Source organism: Phocoena sinus, chromosome 1 (genome assembly GCF_008692025.1).
Source record: "Phocoena sinus isolate mPhoSin1 chromosome 1, mPhoSin1.pri, whole genome shotgun sequence".
Lineage (NCBI taxonomy): Eukaryota > Metazoa > Chordata > Mammalia > Artiodactyla > Phocoenidae > Phocoena > Phocoena sinus.
The window spans coordinates 159128067-159155232 of record NC_045763.1 but is presented as its reverse complement, the minus strand read 5'-3'; the positions used below and the strand labels follow the sequence as shown (position 1 = coordinate 159155232).

At 34.4% G+C, this 27166-nt stretch overlaps 1 protein-coding gene across 1 annotated transcript in view; it reads right to left on the bottom strand.

Moving 5' to 3' along the window:
* The window catches only part of CATSPERE (catsper channel auxiliary subunit epsilon), a 261504-nt gene that overhangs the window by 139221 nt on the left and 95117 nt on the right, over positions 1–27166 (bottom strand). Inside the window, exon 9 of the mRNA XM_032606338.1 lies at positions 3815–4307. Coding sequence (XP_032462229.1) covers positions 3815–4307 — 493 coding nt within the window. The remainder of the gene's footprint in view (positions 1–3814; positions 4308–27166) is intronic.

The following is a 27166-nucleotide window of genomic DNA, read 5'->3' as shown; positions in this document are numbered from 1 at the left end:
TACACACAAGACAGCAGACTTGAGTTGACTGAGATGGGCAGTAGTTTTCTGACCACTGGTGTTATTTATCCTTGTACATCCTTGCTTGTTTCCTGTCTACTTGTTTTATCTATTACTGAAAAAGGACTGTGGAAATCTTCCAACCATTTTGTGGATTTATCTATTTCTTTTTTCCATTCAATTAATTTTGGTTCATTTGCTATGAAGCTTGTTTGTTAGATACATACACATTTAGGATTGCTATGTCTTCTTGACAAATTGACCCTTTTATCATATAATGTCCCTTTTTATCCAATTGTTTTCCTAGTTTGTCTGATATTAATAAATCCACTCCCATTTTCTTTAATTAGTGTTTGCATGGTATATACTTTTCCAATGTTTTACTTTTTTTTTTTTTTTTTTTTTTTTTTTTTTTTTTTTTAAATTAATTAATTTATTTATTTTTGGCTGTGTTGGGTCTTCATTTCTGTGCGAGGGCTTTCTCTAGTTGTGGCGAGCAGGGGCCTCTCTTCATCGCGGTGCACGGGCCTCTCACTATCGTGGCCTCTGTTGTTGCGGAGCACAGGCTCCAGATGTGCAGGCTCAGCAGTTGTGGCTCACAGGCCTAGTTGCTCTGCGGCATGTGGGATCTTCCCAGACCAGGGCTCGAACCCGTGTCCCCTGCATTGGCAGGCAGATTCTCAACCACTGCGCCACCAGGGAAGCCCCTCCAATGTTTTACTTTTAATTCAACTATGTCTCCTTATATTGAAAGTGGGTTTCTTATGGGAAGCATACAGTTTGGTCTTTAAAAAAAAAAAAAAATCCAATTTGACGATCTCTGCCTTTTAATTAGCATTTTTTGGCCATTTACATTTAATGAAATTATTGACATGTTTATATTTAACTACCATTTTGTTGTTTTCTGTTTGTATCCTCTGGTTTTTGTCTCTGTGTTTCCCTTTCCTGTCTTCTTTTAGGTTATTGAAAAGAAATTATTTTTTTAGTATTCCATTTTAATTTATCTGTTGAGGTTTTAAAAACTCTATCTTGTATAATTTTTTAGTGGTTGCTCTAGGGGTTATAATAATGCATTTAACATTTCAAGTGTAATGAAGAAAGCTCACTACCCCATGGGTTCTTTTATCCTTCTTCATTTATGCTGTAATAATCATGCATTATATCAACATACATTAAAAAGCCCACCAGAAAATGTTATATATTTTAAATTTTGCTTTTACATATCATACGTATTTTAAGGAACTTAAGAGTATAAAAATATAAAAATTAAGAATATAAAAATTTTATAGTCTTAAGCTTTAAGGAACTTAAGAGTATAAAAATAATCTATGTAATAGATTATATAATAACAATCTATTATTATTAGATTAAATATTATTATATAATCTAATAATAATCTAATAATTGTTAGATTAGAATTTTATTTTAGCTAATTAAATAAATTAGATTAATAAATCTAATTAAATAATTTTATTAAAATGATTTTAGTCTAAAATAATTTTTACCTGTATATCTACCATTTCAGTTGTTTTTTACTCATTATTGAAGTTTTAAATTCTCCATTTCCCTTCCACCTGATAAGCTTCATTAGACATATATGTCTTTTAGAATAGGTATTCTGGTAACAGATTTTCTTAGTTTTCCTTCATCTGAGAATGTCTTTATTTCTCCTTAATTCCTGAAAGACATGTTTGTTTGGAATAGAATTCTATGCTGATGATCCTTTCTTTCAGTACTCTACTAATACTGCTTCATTGCCTTCTGTTATCTATGGCCTGTGAGGAAAAATCAGCTATCACTTGAATCATTGTTCTCCTATATATGATGTATCACTTCTCTCTGGCTGCTTCCACATTTTTTTTCCTTTGGTTTTTAGTAGTTTGATTATGAGTTTCTTTTACAACTACATTGTCTGGAGTCTGTTGGGCTTCATGGCTCCATAAGTTTATACTTATTACCAAATTTGAGAAGTTTCTAGCCATTATTTATTCAGATTTTTTTTTCTACATGATCCTCTCTCCTCTCCTCCTTGGACTCTAATGTCATGTCTGTTAGACTTTTTGGTATTGTCACACAGGTCTCTGGGGCCTGGTTCAACTTTGACAATTTTTATCTATTGTTTACATTGGAAATTTTCTATTGATATAACTTCAGTCTTATTGACTGTTTCCTCTGTCATGTCATATCCATTCTGCTATTGAGCACATCTAATGAATTTTATTTCAGTTATTCTAATTATATTATAAAATCCCTGATTTTGATTCTTAAAATAGTTTCAAACATTCTTATTCTTGAGGATAGTTTTATTGAATGTATATAATTTTAGGTTGCCAATAACTTGACGTCAGTTGAGTATTTCACTATCTTCTGACTTCCATTGATTCTGACTTCTATTGATTCTAATTGTTTTACTATCTTTACTTTGTTTGTAATTTGTCCTTTCTCTTTGGATGTTTTTAATATCTCTTATTAGTCTTTGATACCCTGCAATTTCACTATTTTGTATCTAACTGGGTTTTCTTTTTTCCTATATCAACTTGGATTTATTAATATTTATGGATTGAGGATTGATATCTTTCTTTAAGTCTGAAAAAGTCTCAGCTCTTTCTCTTTCTTGATAAAATTTCATTTTGGAATTCTGGTTAGATATATGTTGAATCTTCTCTTTCCCATTCTTTCTTTCATCTCTCTTACCCTCTTTTCCTTGATTTCTCCCAGTTTTTCATTTTGTTTGATTTCTTCTTATCTACTTCCCAATGCACTAGTTATTTTTGTTGTATCCAATCTTCTATTTAAGGTGATCATTGAATTTTACATTTCAATTTTTGTTAGTTTTATCTAGGTTATATTTTAACATTTATTTTTACATATTTAAAATTTTTGAAATAGAATCTACATACAGAAAATTGACCAAGTATAAATAAATAAATAAATAGCTGGAAGATTGATCACAAAGCAGAAATCTGTGTAATAGCTACCTAGATTAAAAAATTGAATATAATCAGAACTCCCAAATATCACACATGCTCCCTCCCAATCACTACATCTTTTCTTTCCAGGAAAACAATTATCCTAAATTTTATGGTAATGACTTCCTTGCTTTTAGTTTTACTCATTGCCTTGTCATTTGATAGATTCCTTTTTTCTCATGCTTTCCATTTTCTTTTCCATTTATTTAAATCTATTAAAGATATTTTAGATTCGTTTTATTCTCTGTAGTTGGTGGTACACCTCTGTAAAGAGGTCTCTGAGAAGATAGGCCAGAAAGATAGAGTTATTTACAAGCATAAATAACTCTACAGGGACTCCCCTGGTGGTCCAGTGGTAAAGAATCTGACTTACAATGCAGGGGAGTGGGTTTGATTCCTGGTCAGGGAACTAAGATCCCACATGCCACGGGGCAACTAAGCCCATGTGCCACAACTATTGAGCTCATATGCCTCAACTAGAGAGCCTGTGTGCCATGAGCTACAGAGCCCACACGCTCTGGAACCCATGCACCACAACTACAGAGCCCACATGCCCTGGAGCCTACTCTCCACAACTAGAGAAGAGAAAACCTGCACACCACAACTAGAGAGACACCCATGTGCCACAACGAAAGATCCTGCATGCCTCAGCAAAGATGCCGTGTGCCGCAACTAAGACCCGATGCAGCCAAAAATCAATTAAAAAAATAAAAAATAAATCTTAAAAAAATAATTCTACAAAGAGCTGCATAGTATAGTCTCTGATATATCACTGTATTAAACAGTATGGTAAATATACCTAAATGTGCAGGTATAATATACATATATGTAATCGTTTTACTAACCTTCAATAAATAGTTGATCCAACACCATTTTCTTGATGTAATGCCAATAATTCCACCATCAGGAAGATTTACATTGCTTCCCAGTCCTTTGAATGCATTATAATTTTTTAAGTAAAGGATACCATTTATTAAAAAAAATATTCCATCCTGTGATAGGGTCACATCAGACACACTGTGTCTTTCATCATCAGTCAGAATGTTTGGAGGCACTCTGATTCTGGTCCAAGTACGGAATGAATCATTTGTCTGAAAGGTCTCCATATCAGCTACCACAACAACAAATGAAGGAACACAAGCAGTCCAGTCTGCCATTAACTGACTACCCTGTGGTGAAGATATTGGTAAAAACTCAGGAATCTCAGGTATTGTTAACAAAGAAAAAGTCAGCAGGAAAAAAATATCTGCAATAAAGCAATCTTGAAAAGCCACTTGATTTCCTCTAATCTCCTTTAGCACATCATATTCTGTCATCGGTAGCGAGATATGCCAGGTCCTAAGAAGAGAAAAATAAAAAATATAAGAATAAAATGCACCCCCTCCTTCTCATCCATCTTGCATGGTGCTGACATTTATTATCTTTTATAAAAATTTTTATTTTTATCAACATAAGTCTGAGTAAAACAAAACAAATAGTACTAAAATATTACCACTGCCCCATTTCTCCTCATTCCTCACTTAAGTTCCCAAAGAAACAGTTTTGACACTTACAGCTCTTTGTCCTGGAATGTGTTTCCATATTCTCAAACAAATATTCGTGGGTTTTTTTTCTTTGTTTGTTTTTTTGCGGTATGCGGGCCTCTCACTGCTGTGGCCTCTCCCGTTGCGGAGCACAGGCTCTGGACGCTCAGGCTCAGCGGCCATGGTTCACGGGCCCAGCTGCTCCACGGCATGTGGGATCTTCCTGGACCGGGGCACGAACCCGTGTCCCCTGCATCGGCAGGAGGACTCTCAACCACTGCGCCACCAGGGAAGCCCGTAGATGTTATTAATGGCATCCAAGGCAACATTCGTTAAATGGATATCTGACATTCTGTACATATGCATATTTTATTGCTATTTCTTTTAAAATATCATTTATTTACTAATTTTTAAAACAAAATAATAAATCATGTTATACAAGAGTATATGATACAAAACACACACCTTAAAGAATAATACCAAGATGAACACCTGTGTAATAATCACCCATATCAAGAATCAGAACATTGCCAGTAACTTGGAAATTTCCTGTATGTCTCTTCTTTCCCCCTCTTCCACCCACTCACATATAGTCACTGGCCTTATTTTTTAAAATACTGAGATATAATTGACATATAACATTTTATTAGCTTTAGGTGTATAGTATAATGATTTGACATTTTTATATATTGCAAAATGATCACCACAGTAAGTCTAGTTATGTCCATCACCATACATAGCTACAAAAATTTTTTTTAATGATAAGAACTCTTAAGATCTACTCTCTTACTTTCAAATATACAATATAATATTATTAAACAGAAAATATAAATATAAAAATGCACTAGTATAGCTGGATACTTTAAAACTTCTCTATAAGTAGTTAATAGATCCAGCAGGAAGAAAATCAGTAAGGACATAGTTAAACTGAAGAGCACCATCAATCAACTGGATCTAATTGACATTTAAAGAATACTTCATCCTGGGCTTCCCTGGTGGCACAGTGGTTGAGAGTCAGCCTGCCGATGCAGGGGACACGGGTTCATGCCCCAGTGCGGGAAGATCCCACATGCCGCAGAGTGGCTGGGCCCATGAGCCATGGCCGCTGAGCCTGTGCGTCCGGAGCCTTTGCTCCACAACGGGAGAGACCACAACAGTGAGAGGCCTGCGTACCGCAAAAAAAAAAAAAGAGTACTTCATCCTAAAACAGCAGAATACACATTCTTCTCAAGCTCATACGGAGTATTCACCAAGATGCACCATATTCTGGGCCACAAAGCACTCCTTAAAAAATTAGAAATCATCAAAGTATGCTCTCATATCACAATGTAATTAAGCTAGAAGTCAATACAGAAAGATACCTGAAATTTCCCTAAATATTTGGAGATCAAACAACACACTTCTAAGTAATATATGGATCAAGGAAGAAACCTCAAGTGAAATTTTAAAATATTTGGAAATAAATGAAAATACAACTTATCAAATTTGGGAGATGACCTGAAAGCAGTGTGGAGAGGGAAATTTACAACATGAAATGCATACACTAGAAAAGAAGAAAGAACTAAAAATCAATAATCTAAGATTCCACCTTAAGAAACTAGAGATAGAAAAGCAATATAAACCTACATGAATCAGAAGAAAAATAATAATAAAAATTAGAGCAGAAATCAGCAAATTTAAATCAGAAAAGCAGTAGAGAGAATCAATGAAACCAAAAGCTGGTTCTTTGAAAAGATCAATAAAATCAATAAACTTCTAGTTGAGCTAAGAAAGAAAGACAAAGGACACAAATTACTAATATTGGAAATTAAAATGGGCCATCACTACTGATCTCCTGGACATTAAAGAGTAATAAAGGAATACTCCTTATTAAATGAACAAATAATGGACAATTCTATGCCCACAAATTCGATAACTCAGATGAAATGGACCAATTGAAAGATAAAACGTACCAAAAATCACACAAAGAGAAATAATGTGAATAGGGATATATGCATAAAATAAAATAAATAAATAAATAACAAATTACCTTCCAAAACAAAAAGCACCAGGCCCAGAGAGGTTCACTGGTGAATTCTAACATTTAAGGAATATAGGATGTCAATACTCTATAATCTCCTCCAGAAAATAGAAGCAGAGGCAATACTTCCCAACTTATTTTATGAGATCAGCATTACTCTAACACCAAAACCAGATAAAGACATTACAGATAAAGCTACAGACATTTTAAATCCAATAATGTGTAAAAGATTTATTTACCATGACCAAATGGGATTTATTCCAGTTATGCAAGTCTGGTTCGACATTAAAAATCATTTAATATAATCCATCACATAAACAGGCTAATGAAGAAAAAGCATATAATCATATCAATAGATGTAGTAAAAGCATTTGACAACATCCAACACCCACTCATGATAAAAACTCTCAGCAAACTAGCAACAGAGGGGGAGCTTCCTTGACTTGATAAAGGAACATCTACAAAAATATACAAAAAACTTAATGGTGAAAAATTAGATGCTTTCCTCCTAAGAACAGGAACAAGGCAAAGACTTCTATTCAACACCATACTGGAAGTTCTAGCTAACACAATAAGACAAGACAATGAAATAAAAGTTTTACAAGATTGGGAAGGAAGTAACAAAATGTTCTTTGTTTACAGATGACATGATTATCTATGTAGAGAATCCCCAAGAACAGACAAAAAATTCCTGAAACTAATAAGCAATTATAGCAAGGTTTCAGGATATAAGGTCAATTCCCATGCTTTAAAAACTAGTTTACCACATTATGTATTAATAAATTACATAGTATTTAATCTTTCAACTTTTTGCATTTTATATAAATGGAATCATACTGTACTTTTCTTCCATGACTTGCTTTTTTCATTCAATATTATGTTTGTGAAATACATTCATGTTGATTTGTGTTGCTGTGTTTGATTTATTTTTCACAGCTGTATAATGTATATATTCTATAGCATAATTATGCTAGAGAATGTTTATCCATTTCTCTATGAATGGAAATTAGCGTTTCAATTTTTTTCCTATTAGAAACAATACTGCTACAAATATACTTTCACACATCTCTTGAGGCAACTGTGCAAGGGTTTCTCTAAGGTATATACTGGTGTTGAATTGCTGAACCATTTGATATATGCATCTTCAACTTTGGCTGGCAGTGTAAAAATATCTTTCAAATTGTTTGTGCCAATTTATACTTCTACTAGCAATGTATGTAAGGGTTCCATTGATGCACATTTCTATGGTGTGAATGTTTGTGTGTGCCCAGAATTCGTATATTGAAATCCTAATGCCCAACGTGATGGTAATAGCAAGTGGAGACTTAGAGAGGTGCTTAAGTCATGAGGGTAGAACTCTCATAAGTGGGACTAATGCACTTGTAAAAGAGGCGCAAGAGAGCTCCCAGCCTGTTCCACCAGGTGAGAATACAATGAGAATTCTGACACCCAGAAGAGGGCCTTCAACCAACCACACTGGCACCCTGATCTCAGACTTCCAGCCTCCAGAACTGTGAAAAATAAACTGTTGTTTATAGGTCACCCAGTTAATGGTATTTTGTTATAGCAGCCTGAATGCTGAAACATATTTTTACCAACAGTCTAAAATGTTAAAATATTTATCAATCTGGTGTATGTAAAATAGACCTTTCTGGGCTATTAATATTTTTCTCTAATTGTTAATAAAGTCAAACATCATTTCATGTACCTATTAATGAGTTGTCTGTCAAATCTTTGCTTTTATAATTTGAGGTACTTTTATTGATTATAGAAATTTTTTCCTATCCTGAGGCAATAAAGATATTTTCCTATCTCTTTTTAAAAGTTTTTCAGTTTAGCCTTCCACATGTATGTCTTCTGAGGTTATTTTATTATTATTATCATCATCATTATTATTAATCTCAGATTATTTTAATGTATGATATGAGGTAAGTAATTATGATATGAGGTAAGAATAAAGTAAAGCTTCATTCTGTCCCTATTAAGATGATTAGGTAGTTTTCTCCTTTAATCTATTAATGTAGTAAATTACATTAAAACATTTAAAATATTATACTACTAACCTTGCACTTCTGGTATAAACCAACTTGATTATATGTCATATCTCTTTTCATATATTGGTGGATTTATTTTATTAATATTTTATTCAGAGTTTTGTATCTAAGTTCATGAATGAGATAAGCCTATAATTTTTCTTTCTCATACAGACCTTGCCTGAATTGGCATATGATAATTTGCTAACTTCATTCTGCAATTTAGGATTGGAATGATCTGTGCTAGTGCTCTCTCCCCCTCCCTAAAGATTGTTAAATACTGATTAAGTTTCTTTGTTCAACTTCTATATTTCCTTTTGAGTCACCTTTAAAAAATTGTATTTTTCTAGAATGTTTTCTCTTTAAGTTTTCAAATGTACTGGTCTATAACTGTTTATGTACTGTTTATGTATCTGTTACATCTCTAAAGTATGTTTGTTTTTAAAACCTAGATTAGTCTTTCCACATTTTTTCACATTACTTGTTCATGTAAAACCTTTTATCTCAACTCAATGCCACCTCTAAGATGGTATCTAAATGGATCTCTCTGTATTATCACCTAGTGTATTTCTTTCATAGTTCTTGATACAACATATTATATTGTTTACATATTGTTAATTATCCATTTCCCATCTTAGAATTTGAATTAGAATAATTTGAATTCCCAATTAAAATTTGAATACAGAAGGTAGGGACCTTGACTATATCCCTAGTTTCTAACAGTAGCTTGATTAGTAGATGTACAACAAACATGTGTTGAAACAATTGTGGAAACCAATTGAAATACATGTGCCAAAAAATTAAGTTAAATCTATACTTATTCTGTATCTAGTTACCATAAAGTTGAATTTCTTTTTTTTATTAGCTAGACATATAACATTTTATTTTATTAAAGTACAGTTGACATACAATATTATGTTCATTTCAGGTGTACAACATAGTGATCTGACAATCAAATAAATAACAAAATGATCACCATGATAAATTTAGTAACTATCTGTTACCAAAATTATTACAGTATTATTGACTATATTACTTATACTGTATATTACATCCCTGTGACTTATTTTATAATTACAGGTTTGTACCTCTTAGTTCCCTTCATTTATTTCTCTTTCTAATAATTTTGTTACTAGTGTATAGAAATGCAACAGCTTTCTATATGCTAATTTTGTTTCCTGCATCTTTACTGAATTTATTTTTTAGTTCTAATAGTATTTTGGTGGGATCTATAGGATTTTTAATATATATAATACCATGTCATCTGCAAACAGTTTTACTTTTTCCTTTCCAATATGGATTCATTTTATTTATTTTTAATGTCTGATTGCTGTGGATAAGACTTTTAATACTATGTTGGTGAAAGTGGAGAGAGTGGGCATCTTTGTGTTGTTTCCGATCTTAGGGAAATGCTTTCAGCATTTCACCGAGTATGATATTAGCTGTGGGTTTGTCATATGTGGTCTTTATTATGTTCAGGTATGTTTCTTTTATACCCACTTTGTTCAGAGTCTTTATTATAAATGGAATTTGTGAAAAGTTCTCTTCTGCATCTGTTGAGATGATCACATGATTTTTATCCTTCATTTCATTAATGTGGTATATCTCAGTGATTTGTGGATATTGAATCACCCTTGTTTTCCCAGGATAAATCTCACTTGATTATGGTGTATGATCCTTTTAATGAATTGTTGAAGTTGGTTTGCTAATATTTTGTTGAGTAATTTTGCATCTGTGTTCACTAGTGATATTGACTTGTAATATTCTTGTTTGTAATGTCTAGGTCTGGTTTTAGTATCAAGTTGATGCTGGCCTCATTGAATTAGTTCCTGCTCAATTTTTTTTTGAATAGTTTGAGAAGAATAGTTATTAAGTCTTCATTAAATGTTCGGTAGAATTTACCTGTAGAGCCGTCTAGTCCTGGACTTTTGTTTTTCAGAATTTTTTGATTACTGATTCAATTTCATTACTAGTGATTGGTCTATGCAGATTTTCTATTTCTTCCTGATTCAGTCTTAGAAGATTGTATGTTTTTAGGAATTTATCCATTTCTTCCAGGTTGTCCTATTTGTTGGCATATAATTTTTCATAGTAATTCCTTATAATATTTTGTATCTCTGTGGTGTCAGTTGTAACTTCTCTTTTATTTCTGAGTTTATTTATCTAGGCCAACTGTCTGTTTTCTTGATGTGTCTGGCTAACGTTTTATCAACTTTGCTTATCCTTTCAAAGAACCAACTCTTCATTTCATTGACACTTTCTTCCCTCTTCCTTCCTTTTTTGTCTCTGTTTTGTTTCCACACTCTGGTTGTCACTATTTCTTTCCTTCTACTAACCTTGGGCTTTGTTTGTTCTTCTTTTTCTAGTTCCTTTAGGTGTAAGTTTAGGTTGTTTGTTGGTAATTTTTTTTCTTTCCTGATGTAGACCTTTATTGCTGTAAACTTGCCTTTTAGAACTTCCTTTGCTGCGTCCCATAGACTTTTTTAAAAATAAATTTATTTATTTTATTTTTGGCTGCGTTGGGTCTTCATTGTTGAGCATGGGCTTTCTCTAGTTGTGGCAAGTGGGGGCTACTCTTCGTTGCAGTGTGCAGGCTTCTCATTGTGGTGGCTTCTCTTGTTGTGGAGCATGGGCTCTAGGCACACAGGCTTCAGTAGTTGTGGCACATGGGCTTAGTTGCTCCGTGGCATGTGGGATCTTCCCAGACCAGGGCTTGAACCTGTGTCCCCTGTATTGGTAGGTGGATTCTTAACCAATGTGCCACCAGGGAAGCCCCACCCCATAGACTTTAGAATGTTGTATTTCCACTTTTATTTGTCTCAAGGTATTGGTTTATTTTCTTTGATATCTTCAATGACCCAATGGTTGTTTAGACTCCATATGCTTGTGTTTTTTCTAGTTTCTTATTGTAGGTGATTTCTAGTCTCATACCATTGTGACTGGAAAAGATGCTTGATATGATTTCAATCTTCTTAAATGTATTGAGACTTCTTTTGTGTCATTACATGTAATCTATCCTGGAGAATATTCCATGTGTACTTGAAAGAATGTGTATTCTGATGTTTTTGGGTGGAATGCTTTGGATGCATCTCGTAAGGTAGCCTGATTTAATGTGTCAGTTTTTTCAACATCTTTATTGGAGTATAAATGCTTTACAATGTTGTGTTAGTTTCTGCTGTATAACAAAGTGAATCAGCTATATGTATACATATACCCCATATCCTCTCCCTCTTGAGCCTCCCTCCCACCCTTCCTATCCCATCCCTCTAGGTCGTCACAAAGCCTGGAGTTGATCTTGTGCTATCCAGCATCTTCCCACTAGCCATCCGTTTTACATTTGGTAGTGTATATATGTCAATTCTACTCTCTCACTTCATCCCAGCTTCCCCTTCCCCCTCGTGCCCTCAAGTCCATTCTGTACATCTGCATCTTTGTTCCTGCCCTGTCACTAGGTTCATCAGTACTGCTTTTTAAAATTCCATATATATGCGTTAGCATACAGTATTTATTTTTCTCTTTCTGACTTACTTCACTCTGTATGACAGACTCTAGGTCCATCCACCTCACTACAAATAACTCAATTTCATTCCTTTTTATGGCTGAGTAATATTCCATTGTATATATGTGCCACATCTTCTTTATCCATTCATCTGTTGAGGGACATTTAGGTTGCTTCTATGTTCTGGTTATTGTAAATAGTGCTTCAATGAACATTGTGGTACATGTCTCTTTTTGAATTACGGTTTTCTCAGGGTATATGCCCAGTAGCGGGATTGCTGGGTCATATGGTAGCTCTATCTTTAGATTTTTAAGGAAAATCCATACTGTTCTCCATAGTGGCTGTATCAATTTACATTCTCACCAACAGGTTTCCCTTTTTATGTCAGTGTTTCCTTATTGCTTTTCTGTCTAGATAATCCATCCATTAAAATAAGTGGTGTTTAAAGAACCCTACTGTTTTTGTATTACTGTGAATTTCTCCTGTTCTGTCTGTTAATATTTGCTTTATGTATTTAGGTGTTCCTATGTTGGGTGCATATATATTTACAAGTGTTATATATTCTTCTTGGATTGATCCCCTTATCATTAGTTATGTTCTTCTTTGTCTCTTATTACAGCCTGTGTTAAAGTTTATTTTGTCCGATATAAATATTGCTACCCCCAGCTATCTTTTTGCTTCTGTTTGCGTGGAATACAGGTATTCCTTGGAGATATTACAGGTTCAGTTCCAGACCATTGTGATAAAGCATATATTGCAATAAAGCAAATCGCACGAATTTTTTCATTTCCCAATGCATAGAAATGTTATGTGTACACTTACTATAGTTTATTGAGTGTGCAACACCATTTTCTAAAAGAACAATGTACATATCATCTTAATTAAAAATACATTATTGGTAAAAATTACAAATATCTGAGTCTTCAGCTAGTTGTAATCATTTTGCAATAGTAACATCACAGATCACTGATCAAAAACCACAATAGCTTATATAATAATATTACATTAAATATAATCAGCTAAATAATAATAATTAAAAGTTTGAAATATTGCAAGAATTACCAAAATGTGACACAGAGACACAAAGTGAGCAAATGCTGTTGGAAAAAATGGTACTGATCTTGACAGATGCAGAGTTGCCAAAAGCCTTCAATTTGTAAAAAACACAATATCTGCAAAGTGCAATAAAGTAAAGCACAATAAAACAAAGTATGCCTGTATGTTTTTCCATCCCTTCACTTTCAGTCTGTGTGTGTTTCTTTAGATCTGAAGTGAGTCTCTGGTAGGCGGCATATATATGGATCTTGCTTTTAAATCCATTCAGTCACTCCATGTCTTTTGATTGAAGCATTTAGTCCATTTCCGTTTAAAGTAATTATTGATAGATATGTACTTATGCAATTTTGTTAATTGTTTTCTGGTTATTTTTGTTGTTCTCTGTTCCTTTCTTCTTCTCTTATTCTCTTTCCTTGTATTTTGATGACTTTCTTTAGTACAATAGCTGTATTCCTTTCTCTTTATTTTTTGTGGCTCTATTATTGGTTTTTGGTTTGTGGTTACCATGAGATTCTTTTTTTCTTAATTAACTAATTTATTTAATATTTTATTTTTGGCTGCATTGGGTCTTCATTTCTGCACATGGGCTTTCTCTAGTTCCAGTGAGCAGGGGCTACTCTTCATTGCGGTGCATGGGCTTATCATTGTGGTGGCTTCTCTCGTTGTGGAGCATGGGCTCTAGGTGTGTGGGCTTCAGTAGTTGTGGCTTGGGCTCTAGCGCACAGGCTCAGTAGTTGTGGCACAGGGGCTTAGTTGCTCCATGGCATGTGGGATCTTTCCGGACAAGGGCTCGAACCCATATCCCCTGCATTGGCAGGCGGATTCTTAACCACAGCGCCACCAGGGAAGTCCATACCATGAGGTTCTTATATAACAACCTATGTACATAGCAGTCTATTTTAAGGTGATGCATGCTCTAAAGTGTTTGAGCATGTTCTAAAGGCACTATATTTTTACTCCCCCTCTCAAGGTTTTGTTTTTTACACCATCTTTTTGTTTTGTGTATTCCTAAACTAATTATTGTAGCTATACATGATTTTATTAGTTTTGTCTTTTAACCTTCATACTGGCTTTATAGTTGGTTGATCTATTACCTTTACCATAGTCTTGCCTTTACCAGTGATATGTTTTTCTTTCATAATTTTCGTATTTCTACTTACGGTTTTTTTTTTTTTTTTTCTGTTTAAAGAAGTCCTTTTAACATTTCTTGAAAGGTTAGTTTAGTTGTGATTAACTCCTTTAGCTTTTGCTTGTCTGGAAAGCTCTTTAGCTCTCATTCAATACTGAATGATAATCTTGTCAGATAGGGTATTCTTCGTTGTAAGTTTTTTCCTTTCAGTACTTTGAATATGTTGTGCCACTCCCTTCTGGCCTGTAAAGTTTCTGCTGAAAAGTTAGCTAATATTCTTATGGGGATTTCCTTGCATGTAAGTATTTGTTTTTCTTTTGCTGCATTTAAGATTCTCTCTTCATATTTCACTCTTGGCATTTTAATTATAATGTGTCTTGGTGTGGACCACTTTGTGTTTATCTTGTTTGGGACTCTGTCATTCCTGGGCTTGGATGCTTGTTTCCTTCACCAGGTTAGGATAATTTTCAGCCATTATTTCTTCAAATAGGTTTTCTGCATTTTTTCCTTTCTCTCTTTTTCTTCTTAGACCCCTAAAATGCAAAGATAACTACAACTCGTTGCCCCTCTAGTCCCTTAAATTATCCTCATTTTGGGGCTTTCTTTTGTCTTTTTCTGTTTTTTTTTTCAAATTTTAATTAATTTATTTTTAAAATTTTTAATTGAAGTATAGATAATTCACATTATTGTGTGTGTTAGTTTTAGGTGTACAGCACAGTGAATCTGTGCAGCACAAAAGAATCTGAAAAAGGATATATATATGTATATATATTATTACAAAATATTGAATATAGTTCCTGGTGTTATACAATAGGTCCTTGTAGGTTACGTATTTTATATAATAGTAGTGCGTATATGTTAATCCCAACTTCCTAATTTATCTCCCCCTGCCCCCTTCCCCTTTGGTAACCATAAGTTTGTTTTCTAAGTCTGGGAGTCTATTTTGTAAATAAGTTCATTCGTATCTTTAAAAAACATCCCACACATAAGTGATATCATATTATATTTTTCTTTCTCTGTTGATCTTACTTCAGTTAATATGATAATCTCTAGGTCCATCCATGTTGCTGCAAATGGCATTACTTCATTCTTTTTTAAGGCCAAGTAAAATTCCATTGTATATATATGTCACATCTTCTTTATCCATTCACGTGTAGATGAACATATAGGTTGCTTCCATGTCTTGGCTAAATAGTGCTGCTATGAACATTGAGGTACATGTACCCTTTCAAATTATAGTTTTCTCCAGATGTATACTCAACAGTGGGATTGCAGGATCATACTGTAAGTCTATTTTTAGATTTTTAAGGAACTACCATACTGTTCTCCATAGTGGCTATACCAATTTATATTCCTACCAACAGTGTAGGAGGGTTCCTTTTTCTCCACACCCTCTACAGCATTTATTATTTGTAGACTTTTTGATGATGGCCATTCTTAGTGGAGTGACGTGATAACTCATTGTAGTTTTGATTTGCATTTCTCTAATAATTAGCAAGGTTGAGCATCTTTTCATGTGCTTGTCGGCCATCCTTATGTCTTCTTTGGAGAAATGTCTATTTAGATCTTCTGCCCATTTTTTGATTGGGTCGTTTTTGTTTGCTTATTTTGCTTTGTTATTGAGTTGTATGAGCTGCTTGTATATTTTGGAAATAAATCTCTTTTCAGTTGCATCATTTTCTCCCATTCAGTAGGTTGTCCTTTCATTTTGTTTATGGTTTCCTTTGCTGTGCAAAAGCTTTTAAGTTTCATTAGGTCCCATTTGTTTATTTTTGCTTTTATTTCCATTACTCTGGGAGATGGACCCCCCAAAATATTGCTGTGATTTATGTCAAAGAGTGTTCTGCCTATGTTTTCCTCTAGGAATTTTATAGCATCCAGTCTTACGTTTAGGCCTTTAATCCATTTTGAGTATTTTTGTGTATGGTGTTAGAGAATGTTCTAATTTCATTCTTTTACTTGTAGCTGTCCAGTTTTCACAGCTCCACTTGTTGAAGAGATGGTCTCTTCTACATTGTATATTCTTGCCTCCTTTGTTGTAGATTAATTGACATAGGTGCATGGGTTTATTTCTGGGTTTTCTATACTTTTCCATTGATCTATATGTCTGTTTTTGTGCCAGTACAATACTGTTTTGGTGATTGTAGCTTTGTAGTATAGTCTGAGGTCAGGGAGCCCGATTCCACCAGCTCCATTTTTCTCTTTCAAGATTGCTTCGGCTTTTTGAGGTCTTTTGTGTTTCCATACAAATTTTAAAATTCTTTGTTCTAGTTCTGTAAAAAATGCCATTAGTAATTTGATAGAGATTGCACTGAATCTGTAGTCATTTTAACAGTATTGATTCTTCCAATCCAAGAACATGGTATATCTTTCCATTTGTTTGTGTCATCTTTAATTTCTTTCATCAACATCTTATAGTTTTCAGAGTACAGGTCTTTTGCCTCTTTAGGTAGGTTTATTCCTAGGTATTTTATTGTTTTTGATGCAATGGCAAATGGGATTGTTTCCTTAATCTCTCTTACTGAAATTTGTTGTTAGTGTATATAAATGCAACAGATTGCTGTGTATTAATTTTGCATCCTGCCACTTTACTGAATTCATTGATGAGCTCTGGTAGTTTTCTGGTCTTTTTGCTGTATTGATTGGGTAATTTCCACTAGCCTGTCTTCCAGATCCATTTTTCTGTATCATCTAATCTGCTATTGGTTCTCTCTAGTGTATTTTTTATTTTGGTTATTGTATTCTTTAGCTTTGATTCCTTTTAAAATATATTCTATCTCTTTGTTGTAGTTCCCACTGTGTTCCTCCATTCCACTCCTGAGTTTGGTGAGTATTTTTATGACCATTACTTTGAACTCTTTATCTGGATGGTTGCTAATCTGTTTCATTTACTTCTTTTTGTTTTTTTTTTTTTTTGAGGTTTTTTCTAATTCTTTCATTTGGAACATATTCTTTTGTCTCATTTTGCCTAACTCTTTGTGTTTGTTTCTGTGTATTAGGTAGATTAGCTACTTTCCCCAGTATTAAAAGAGTGGCTTTATGTAGGAGGTGTCCTGTGTGGTCCAGTAGTATGGTACTCCCTGGTAGCCACAGCCAGGTACTCCAGGAGTGTTCCTTGTGTAAGCTGTATGTCCTCCTCTCATGGCAAGACCATGCTTGCCTCAGGCATGCTAGTGTTCAGGGCTGGCCTCTGTACAGTGGGCTATGAGTTCTAGTTGCAACTGTTGCAAGTGCCCTACTATGCAAGACTTGCCTCTGAGGCAGGGATCACTTTGAGGGAATGCCAGCGGCAGCTGAGGGTGCCCAATAGGACTGGTAGGGAAAGTGCTTTTGAGTGGCTTTGGTGTTTGTTGGAGGCATCCACTGGAACTGGTGGGGTGGGAAGGCCATTTAGGAGAGGTTCCAGTACCAACTGAGGGTGGCTGCCAGGTGTGGTGGGGCAGGGGGCCACTTTGAAGGGGCTCTGGTGCTAGTGGATGCTACCCACTGGAACTGGTGTATTGGGAGGCCGCTTTGGAAGGGCTGTGCTGCTGGCTGGGTCTGGCGGTAAAGGGGGCCATTTGGAGGACTCTAGTGACAGCTGAGGGTGACTGCTGGGTCTGGTGGGGTGCGGGGATCACTTTGGAGTAGCACTGACTGTATCGGGTCCACAGGTGAACCCAGAACAGGGCAATCGGTATTAATAGTTTAAATAGGGAGAGTCAGATATGGTGCCTGCCAGCACTGGGACAGTTAGGTAGAGGGCGAGCCATAAACAAACAACAACAAATCTGATGCTCACCAGCTCCTCAGTACCCAGAGAAAGTTCCAACAGATCTCTGCCCCTGAGGCATATGCCCTAAAATTAGTCAATAAATCTCCTTCACATATGACCCAGGTGCTTTTCAGACTGCTGCCCCTGTGCTGGGACTTGGAGGGAGTGAATATTTGTATGCTCCCTTTAACAGCAGATTTTTTGGTTTCTTACAGCTGTCTGGCTCTCCTAGACATAAAGACCACTGGTTTTCAAAGCCAGATATTATGGGAAATCATCTTCCCAGTGCAGGTCACCCAGGCTGGGGAGCCTGATGTGGGGCTGAGCCCTCACTCCTCAGGGGAGGACTTCCAAGGCAATGATATCCCTCCTGCCATTGGTTTGCAATGCCAGCAGTGAGTCCCAGTTAGACTGTCTTGGCCACTCCGATCCATCTCAGTGTGGTTTTTCCTTTTTATCTTTAGTTGTGGTATATCTTTTCTGCTAGTCTTCAGGTTGTTCTCAGAGATAGTCTCTCTATATGTAGTTGTAATTTTGGCATATCCATGGGAGGAGGCATAACCAGGCAGCATCTTACTACTCCACCATCTTGTCCTGACAATATTTGATAATAAAGTTGAATTTCTGAATAGGTTTGCTTCCTAAAAATGGCAAAGAGCTTTTGTGTGATGTTCAAAATTTTATTTAATAGTTCTATGGATATTGGAATATAAACTTGAGACTATACATTTATTAGAATATAGTGGAAATTTGTGTTAGCTCGTTATGTCTATCTTAGGAGACTGATTTTTACCCACTGCTGTTGGTGATAATTAACTCACTATGTTACTATTATTTTAGCTCTAATTAACCCAACTGGATAAAAATATCTATGCAAATATTCTTAATATAAGGAACATAGCTTAAGAAGGAAATGTTTGAAAATATATTTCTCCATGAAAAACATATTTGTAAGTAGGATAATGTGACTTATAGCAGTATAAAGCTAGGCAAAAACTTAACTTCTTACAGCAGAATAGATTTCCCACCTGATAAGTTTTTAAGTTATTTCAACTTTTGTTTTTTGTTTGCAAAATATTCTAAAATTTCAGCTTTGCTCATCTATAATTGACAAATAAAACTGTAAGATATTTAAAGTGTACATCACTTGATATACATACATAATGTGAAAGGATTCCCTCCCACTCAATCTGGTTAATTAACATCCATCATCTCACACATTTATCTTTCTTTCTTTGTTTTTTGGTGAGAACATTTAAGTTCTACTCTCTTAGCAACTTTCAAGTATACAGTGTATCAACTACAGTCACCACGTTTTTCATTAGAGCCTCAGACTTTATTCATCTTATAACTGAAAGTTCATACATTTCTTACCAACCTCTCCCTATTTCCCTCACCCTCCAGCCCTAGTGACCACTGTTTCTCTGAGTTTGACTTTTTTTTTTTCATATTCCACATATAACTAATACCATGAAGTATCTCTTGTCTTTGTCTGGCTTATTTCACTTAGCATAATGTCCTCAAAGTCCATCCATGTTGCCAAATGACAGGATTTTCTTCTTTATCATGGCTGAATAATATCCCATATTATAGAGATAGTCTACTGTGAACAATGCTGATGTAGACATAGGAATACAGATATCTCATTATCCTGTTTTCCTTTCCTTTACAGATATACCCAGAAGTGGGATTGCTCGATCATATGGTAGTTCTATTTTTAATTTTTTGAGAAAGCTCCATACTGTTGTCCATAAGGCTGTACCAATTTACATTCCCACCAACAGAGCACAAGAGTTCTCTATTCTCCACATCCTTGCCAACACTTGTTAACTCTTGTCTTTTTGATGATGATCACTCTAACAGGTATGAAGTGATATTTCATTGTGGTTTTGATTTGCATTTTCCTTGTGATTAGTGATGTCAGGCACCTTTTCAGATATTTGTTGGCCACTTATATGTCTTCTTTGGGAAAATGACCATTTAGTTCCTCTATTTTATATCTGATTTTGGTGTTGTTGTTGCTATTGAGTTGCATGAGTTCTTAATATATTTTGGATATTAACCCCAATCAGATACATGATTTGCAATTAATTTGCAATTAAACCCATTCAATAGGTTGCCTTTTTATTTGTTGAATTGGCTTTTGGTGTCAGATCCAAAGTATCAGTGCCAAGACTGATGTCAAGGAGCTTACCATCTATGTTTTCTTCTACAAGTTTTATGGTTTCAGGTCACACATTTAAGTCTTTAATCTCATTTCAAGTTCATTTTTGTGTATGATGTAGAATAAGTTTCCAGGTTTATTCTTTTGCATGTTGCAGTTTCCCAACACAATTTATTGAAGAGACTATCCTTTCTCCATTGTATATTTTGGGTCTTTTGTCATCAATTAACTGACCATGTATACATGGGTTTATTTCTGGGCTCTTGATTCTGTATCATTAACCTATGTGTTTTTATGCACATACCATACTGTTTTGATTACTACATCTTTGTAATACAGTGTAATGTCAGGTAGTGTGATGCTTCCAGCTTTGTTCTTATTTCTCAAGATTATTTGGTTATTTGAGGTCTTTTGCAGTTCCATACAAATTTTAGAATTGTTTGTTCTATTTCTGTAAAAATTGTCAATGGAATCTTGACAGGGATTGCACTGAATCTGTAGATTACTTTGGATGGTATGGACATTTAAACAATATTAGTTCTCTATATGAGCATGTAATATATTTCCATTTATTTATGCCTTTGATTTTTTTTTCATCAATGTCTCATAGTTTTCAGTGTACAGATCTTTTACCACTTTGGTTAAATTTAATCCTATGTATTTTATTCTTTTGATGAAATTGTAAATGGGATTGTTTTCTGAGTTTCTCTTTCTGATAGTTCATTGTTAGTGTATAGAAATACAACTGGTTTTGTATATAGATTTTGTATCCTGCAATCTACTGAATTTTTAAATTAGTTCTCATAGTTTTTGGAGGAGTCTTTAGGGTTTTGTATACATAAGATCATGTCATCTATAAAAAGAGACAGTTTTACTTCTTCCTTTCCAATTTAGGTGCCTTTTATTCTATTTTTTGCCTAATTGCTCTGGCTAGGACTCCCAGTTCTATGTTGAATGTAAGTGGTGAGAGAGGGCCTCCTTGTCTTGTTCCTGACTTTAGAGAAAAAGTTTCCAGCTTTTCGCCATTGATTATAAGGTTTACTGCGGACTCATCATATATGGCCTTTATTATACTCACCTTTATTATGTATGTTCCCTCTATACTCACTTTCTTGAGAGTTTTTGTCATGAATTGATGATAAAATTTGCCAAATGATCTTTCTGTATCTATTGAGATAAACATATGATTTTTATCCTGCATTTTGTTAATCTGGTGTATTACACTGATTGATTTGTGTGTGTTGAACCATCCTTGCATCCCTGAAATGAATCCCACTTGATCATGGTGTATGAGCCTTTAAAGGTATTGTTAAATTTGGTTTTCTCGAGAATTTTTACGTTTATATTCATCAGGTATTGGCCTGACGTTTTCTTTTCTTTTAGTGATCTTTTCTGGTTTTTGTATCAGGGTAATTTTAGCCTTGAAAAATGAGTTTGGAAGATTTCCCTCTTCTTCTATTTTTTGGAAGAGTTTGAAAAGGATTGGTAGTAAGTCTTCTTTAAATATTTGGTACAATTCACCACAAAGTATTCTTAAATAAACATACATATACAAATACTTTACATACTCATGCTAGTATTTCTATAGAAAAAATTCTTAGAAGTGGGAATGTTAAGTCATAGGTTACATTTATTTAAAATATACATTCTGCAGCAATCTTCCTCCAAAATATTTTAAACAAGTCTATATTTTTCAACTTACCTGTTTTACCAATTCACACTCCCAATATTTCCCTATGTTCTCCCCAAACCTAATCTCCTTCTCCATCTTCTTCTTCACTTCCTCCTCTCCTCTTCAGAAATATTCTTCCTTCCCTTCCTCCTCCTGCTCACTCTATTACATTTTTCTTCTTATTACCCTTCTTCCTTTGGTCATCTCACATTTGTTGGGATTATAAATACAATGTGGGAGAACAAGTAAAAATAGGCATGCTTTTATTTTTCATGATGTAATGAAAATAATTCATGTTTTATCAATTAACTTAGTCTCTGATATGTATATTTGTTTTAAGTTAAGCAAATTTTCTCCTAATTCCAACTTATTAACCATTTATAAAGTCAAAAATGCATGTTAGATTTTATCAAAAACTCTTTTCATACCTATTGTAAACAATTATGTCATTTTTTCCCTTTAATCTATTACTATAGTAAATTACATTAATTTCCTAATGTTGAAACATCTTTGCATATGTAACCACACTCTAGAAGTTTTAAAGTCATGTTGAAAAATAAAGTGGTGTTGATTTTAATATAGTAACAATGCATCTATATTAAAAGAAAAATTAACATATTCTTGAGCTCTGTCTGCCCAATTTTTTATATTTGAACTATGCTGGCCTTACATAATGAATTGAAAAGATTTCCATATTCTTAAACATATGTTATATAGTTTGAATAATATAGAGATTATTATTTTATGCCAATAGCCTTAGGAGAATTTGCTCACAAAACCATCTGGGCTTGATGTCTTGAAGAAGAAGATTAATTTTATTACCATTTCAATTTTATATATCTTTAAAAGAAAAAATCTTTCTAAAAAACAAGTGACATGACAGTCATCACACAATATTTTAACAGTAGTTCCTGAATATCTAAATATCCAGACAGTATTTAAGTTAAATATCTTTTAATTTATAGGTTCCTCCACCAACTCTCTCTTTTTTTTTCTTTGTAATTTAGTTTTTGAAGGAATGAGTTTACTGGGTAATATTTTTAAATATAAAACAACAAGGTTGGTCATGTGCATGCCCAAGACTGTGCCTTTTGAGAGATGACCTCAGAGGCTTCATATTGTGGGGGAAATAAACTTCACTAAAATAGTCCAGTCAATCACTAAACAAATAAGCAAGGAAACAAAAAATAACAATCCACTAGAGGGACTAAACAGTAGATTTGAAATGTCAGAAGAAAGAACTACTGAACTTGTAGGATAATTGAGATTATGCAATCCAAAGAAGAAAGAGAGAGAAAAAAAGTAAAGAAAAATGTGTAGAACCTCAGTGAAATGTGTGACATCATTAACTGCATCAACATATGTGTAGCTGGAGTGTCAGAAGAAAAGGAGAGAAAAAAATGAGGGAAAAATTTGAACAATAGCTGAAAACTTCCCAAATTATGAAAATCAATCTATATATTTAAGGAGCTCAAAAAACTCCAGCTAGGATCAATACAAAGAGATCCACACACTTAACACCATAGCAAAAATGTTGAAAGCCAAAGTAAAGGAAAATCTCAAAAACAGCAGGAGAAAATCAACACATTACAAAGAAGGAACACCCCCTCACTCAACACACACACACACACACACACACAGACACACACATACACACACACCAAATTAAAAGCTGACTTCTTATAAGAAATAATGGAGGGCAGAGGCAGTGGAATCACATATTTAAAGTGTGGAGAGAAAAAAACTCAACAGAAATTCTATATCCAGCAAAACTACTTTTCAAAAATGAAGTAGAAAGTAAGACTTTTCCAGATACACAAAGAGAAGAGAACTTGTCATAGAAAATCTGCGTTTTAAGAACTACTAAAGGAAGTTCTTCAGGTTGAAAGCAAGACACAGCACACAGTAATTCAAATCCACATTTAAAAAAACACAAAAAACAATGGTAAAGGTAATTATACAATTATAAAAGAGTATAAATGGGGCTTCCCTGGTGGCACAGTGGTTGAGAATCCGCCTGCCAGTGCAGGAGACATGGGTTCCAGCCCTGGTCTGGGAAGATCCCACATGCTGCAGAGCAACTAAGTCTGTGCACCATAACTACTGAGCCTGCACTCTACAGACAACGAGCCACAACTGCTGAGCCCATGCACCACAACTACTGAAGCCCATGCACCTAGAGCCCGTGCTCTGCAATGAGAAGCCACCATGATGAGAAACCGACACACCACAACAAACAGTAGCCCCCACTCGCCGCAACTAGAGAAAGCCATGCGCAGCAATGAAGACCCAACACAGCCAAAAAAAAAGAGTATAAATGTATGTTTCTCCGTTTTTCTCTTAACTGATTTTAAAAGCAATTTTATAAAGCAACATGTGTTTAATTGTATTGTTGGGCTAATAACATAAAAATATAATATATTTGCTAATAATAAGATTATAGAGAGGGATGGGAACACAGCTATATTGGAGAAAGGAAATGACAACAGATGATAACTCAAATCCATAGGAACAAATGAATAAGACCAGATATGGTAAATAAGGAAGTTAATACAAGTTCTATACATGTATACTGGCTCTCCTTTCTTCCCCCAGCTTCTTTAAAAGGTATAATATTACTCAAGCTAATAGTTATAACAACGTGTCATTGGGTTTATAGCATATATAGATATAATAATATGCATAACAATAGTGGCAAACAAGGCCAGTTGGGGGAGGAAATAGGAATGCTTTCCTATATCTCACTGGAATTAAGTTAGCATAAATCTGAATTAGATTCTGATAATATATATATATATGATATATATATGTATATGGCCTGCCCTAGATGAAAAACTAAGAAAATATTTCAAACAATATAGTGAAAAAAATTAATGTAATTAAATTGTTAACACACTGAAAATAATACTAAAGAAAACAGTAGAGGAGGAATACATGAAAAAAAGACATAAGAAATATATTAAATGAAAAGAAGATGACAGACATAAATCCAACTATGTCAGTAATAACCTTAAATGTGAGAGGACTAAACAGACCAGTGAAATGTCAGAGACTAGGTAACAAAAGAAGATCCAACTATATGCTGCCTATAGGAGATGCATTTTAGATTCTAAAATACAAATAGGTTGGGAAAAAAAGGATGAGAAAAATATATCGTGCAAAGGAGTGGATATACTAATATCAGACAAAATACATTTTAAAACAAAATTAAAAGTTCCAAAAATAAAGAGGGACATTTTATAATGTTGAATGGTCTGTCCATCAGGGAAGTATAGTGATTATAAATGTATTCATCTGACAACAGAGACATAAAATACGTGACGCAAAACCTGACAGATAAAAGGGAGAAAGAAATAATTCAACAATAATAGTTGTAGACTTTGATATACCACTTTCAATATGGGTAAAACAACCAGCAGAAGATCAACAAGGAAACAGAAGACATGAATAACACTATAAGCCAGCTAGACCTAACAGACGTCTATAGAACACTCCACCCAACAACAGAAAACTACAAATTCTTCATAAGTGTACATGGAAAGTTCTCCAGGACAGACCACATGTAAGGCCATAAATAAACCTCAATATATTTAAAAGGATTGAAATCATATAAAGTATTTTCTCTGACCACAAAGAAGTGAAATTAGACACCATATGACCCAGAAATTTCACTCTTAGGTATACATGCAAGAGAAATGAAAAATGTCCACACAAAACTTGTATATAAATGTTCATAGCAGCACTATTCATAATAGAACCAAAGCGGAAGCAACTGAAATGTTCAGAAACTAAAGAATGAATAAATGAAACGTTGGTATACCTATAAAATGGAATATTACTTGGCAATAAAAAGAAATGAAATACATTTGGCCTTTGCACAATGCAGGGGTCAGGGTGCTGCCTCCTCTACCACCCACCTCCTCCAACAGTCAAAAGTCTGTGTATAATTTTACAGTTGGCTCTCCATACACTTAGTTCCACATCCGTGGATTCAACCAACTGTAGATTGTGTAGTACTGTAGTACATATGTATTGAAAAAAAAGATCTGTGTATAAGTGGACCTGTGTAGTTTAAACCCTTGTTGTTCAAGGGTCAACTGTACTGATATATGCTACAACATGGATGAACCTTAGAAACATTATGCTAACAGAAAGAAGCCAGTCACAAAAGAACATATATTGTATGATCCTCTTGATATGAAACAATCCAGAATAAGCAAACCACAGAGAAAGAAAATAGATTAGCAGTGTTAAGGGCTGGGGGAGGAGGGAATAGGGATTCTTTTTGGGTTGATAAAGATGTTCTAGAATTAGATAGTGGTTGCACAACTCTGTGAATATCCTAAAAATCATTGAATTGTACACTTTAAAAGGGTGAATTGTGTAGTATATGAATTATATCTCAATAAAGCCATTAAAAATAGAGAAGAAACAAATGGTACCAATAACCTTCTTACCTACCTGCTAAATGAGACAAGGCCTTTGGCTTGGTTTTATAGCAACTGCTTCTCCTCCCGCCCTAACACCCAAAGTTTTATAAGATCAGCAGGAATTTCAGCTCCAGATTAATATTTTATCTCTCTAAATGGCACCTACTTTAACCATGAATTGAACTTCTTTGCATCTCCTAGAATGCATCTGCTTTCTTAGGTCTCTGTTTGAAGGCCCTGTTATGTGTTGCCCTGCTCTTTGAAAGCTTCCTCCAATTGGCTCACTTTTATTTCTTTTCAATAGTGCAGATGTCACCTCTTTAGGAACGTCCTCCCTGAGGCTTAGTTAGTGCACACTCGAAGCCTTAGTTGCTGTACCATCTATATATTTCACTTCACCCTGGGCTCACTTCTATCATAGCATCTATTTGTTTACTTGTCTCCCCCACTAAACTATAACGTCAATGACTGCAAGTATTGTATCTTATAGTTACAAGCACCTTGCCCTGTGCCTAGGTGCTCAATAGATTAAGAAAGCCTGTCTTGCCATATGTAAATCAATGAAGTTAAAACAAATCCTCACACCATACATAAAAATAAACTCAAAATGGCTTGAAGACTTAAATATAAGATATGACATCATAAAACTCTTAGATGAGAACATAGGCAAAACATTCTCTGACATAAATTGTACCGATGTTTTCTTAGGTTAGTTTCCCAAGGTAATAGAAATAAAAGCAAAAATAAACAAATGGGACCTAATCAAACTTACAAGCTTTTGTATAGTAAAGGAAACCATAAACAAAATGAAAAGACAACTTACGGACTGGGAGAAAATATTTGCAAATGATGTGACTTACAAGGGATCAATGTGCAAAATATACAAACAGCTCATATAACTCAATACCAAAAAAAAA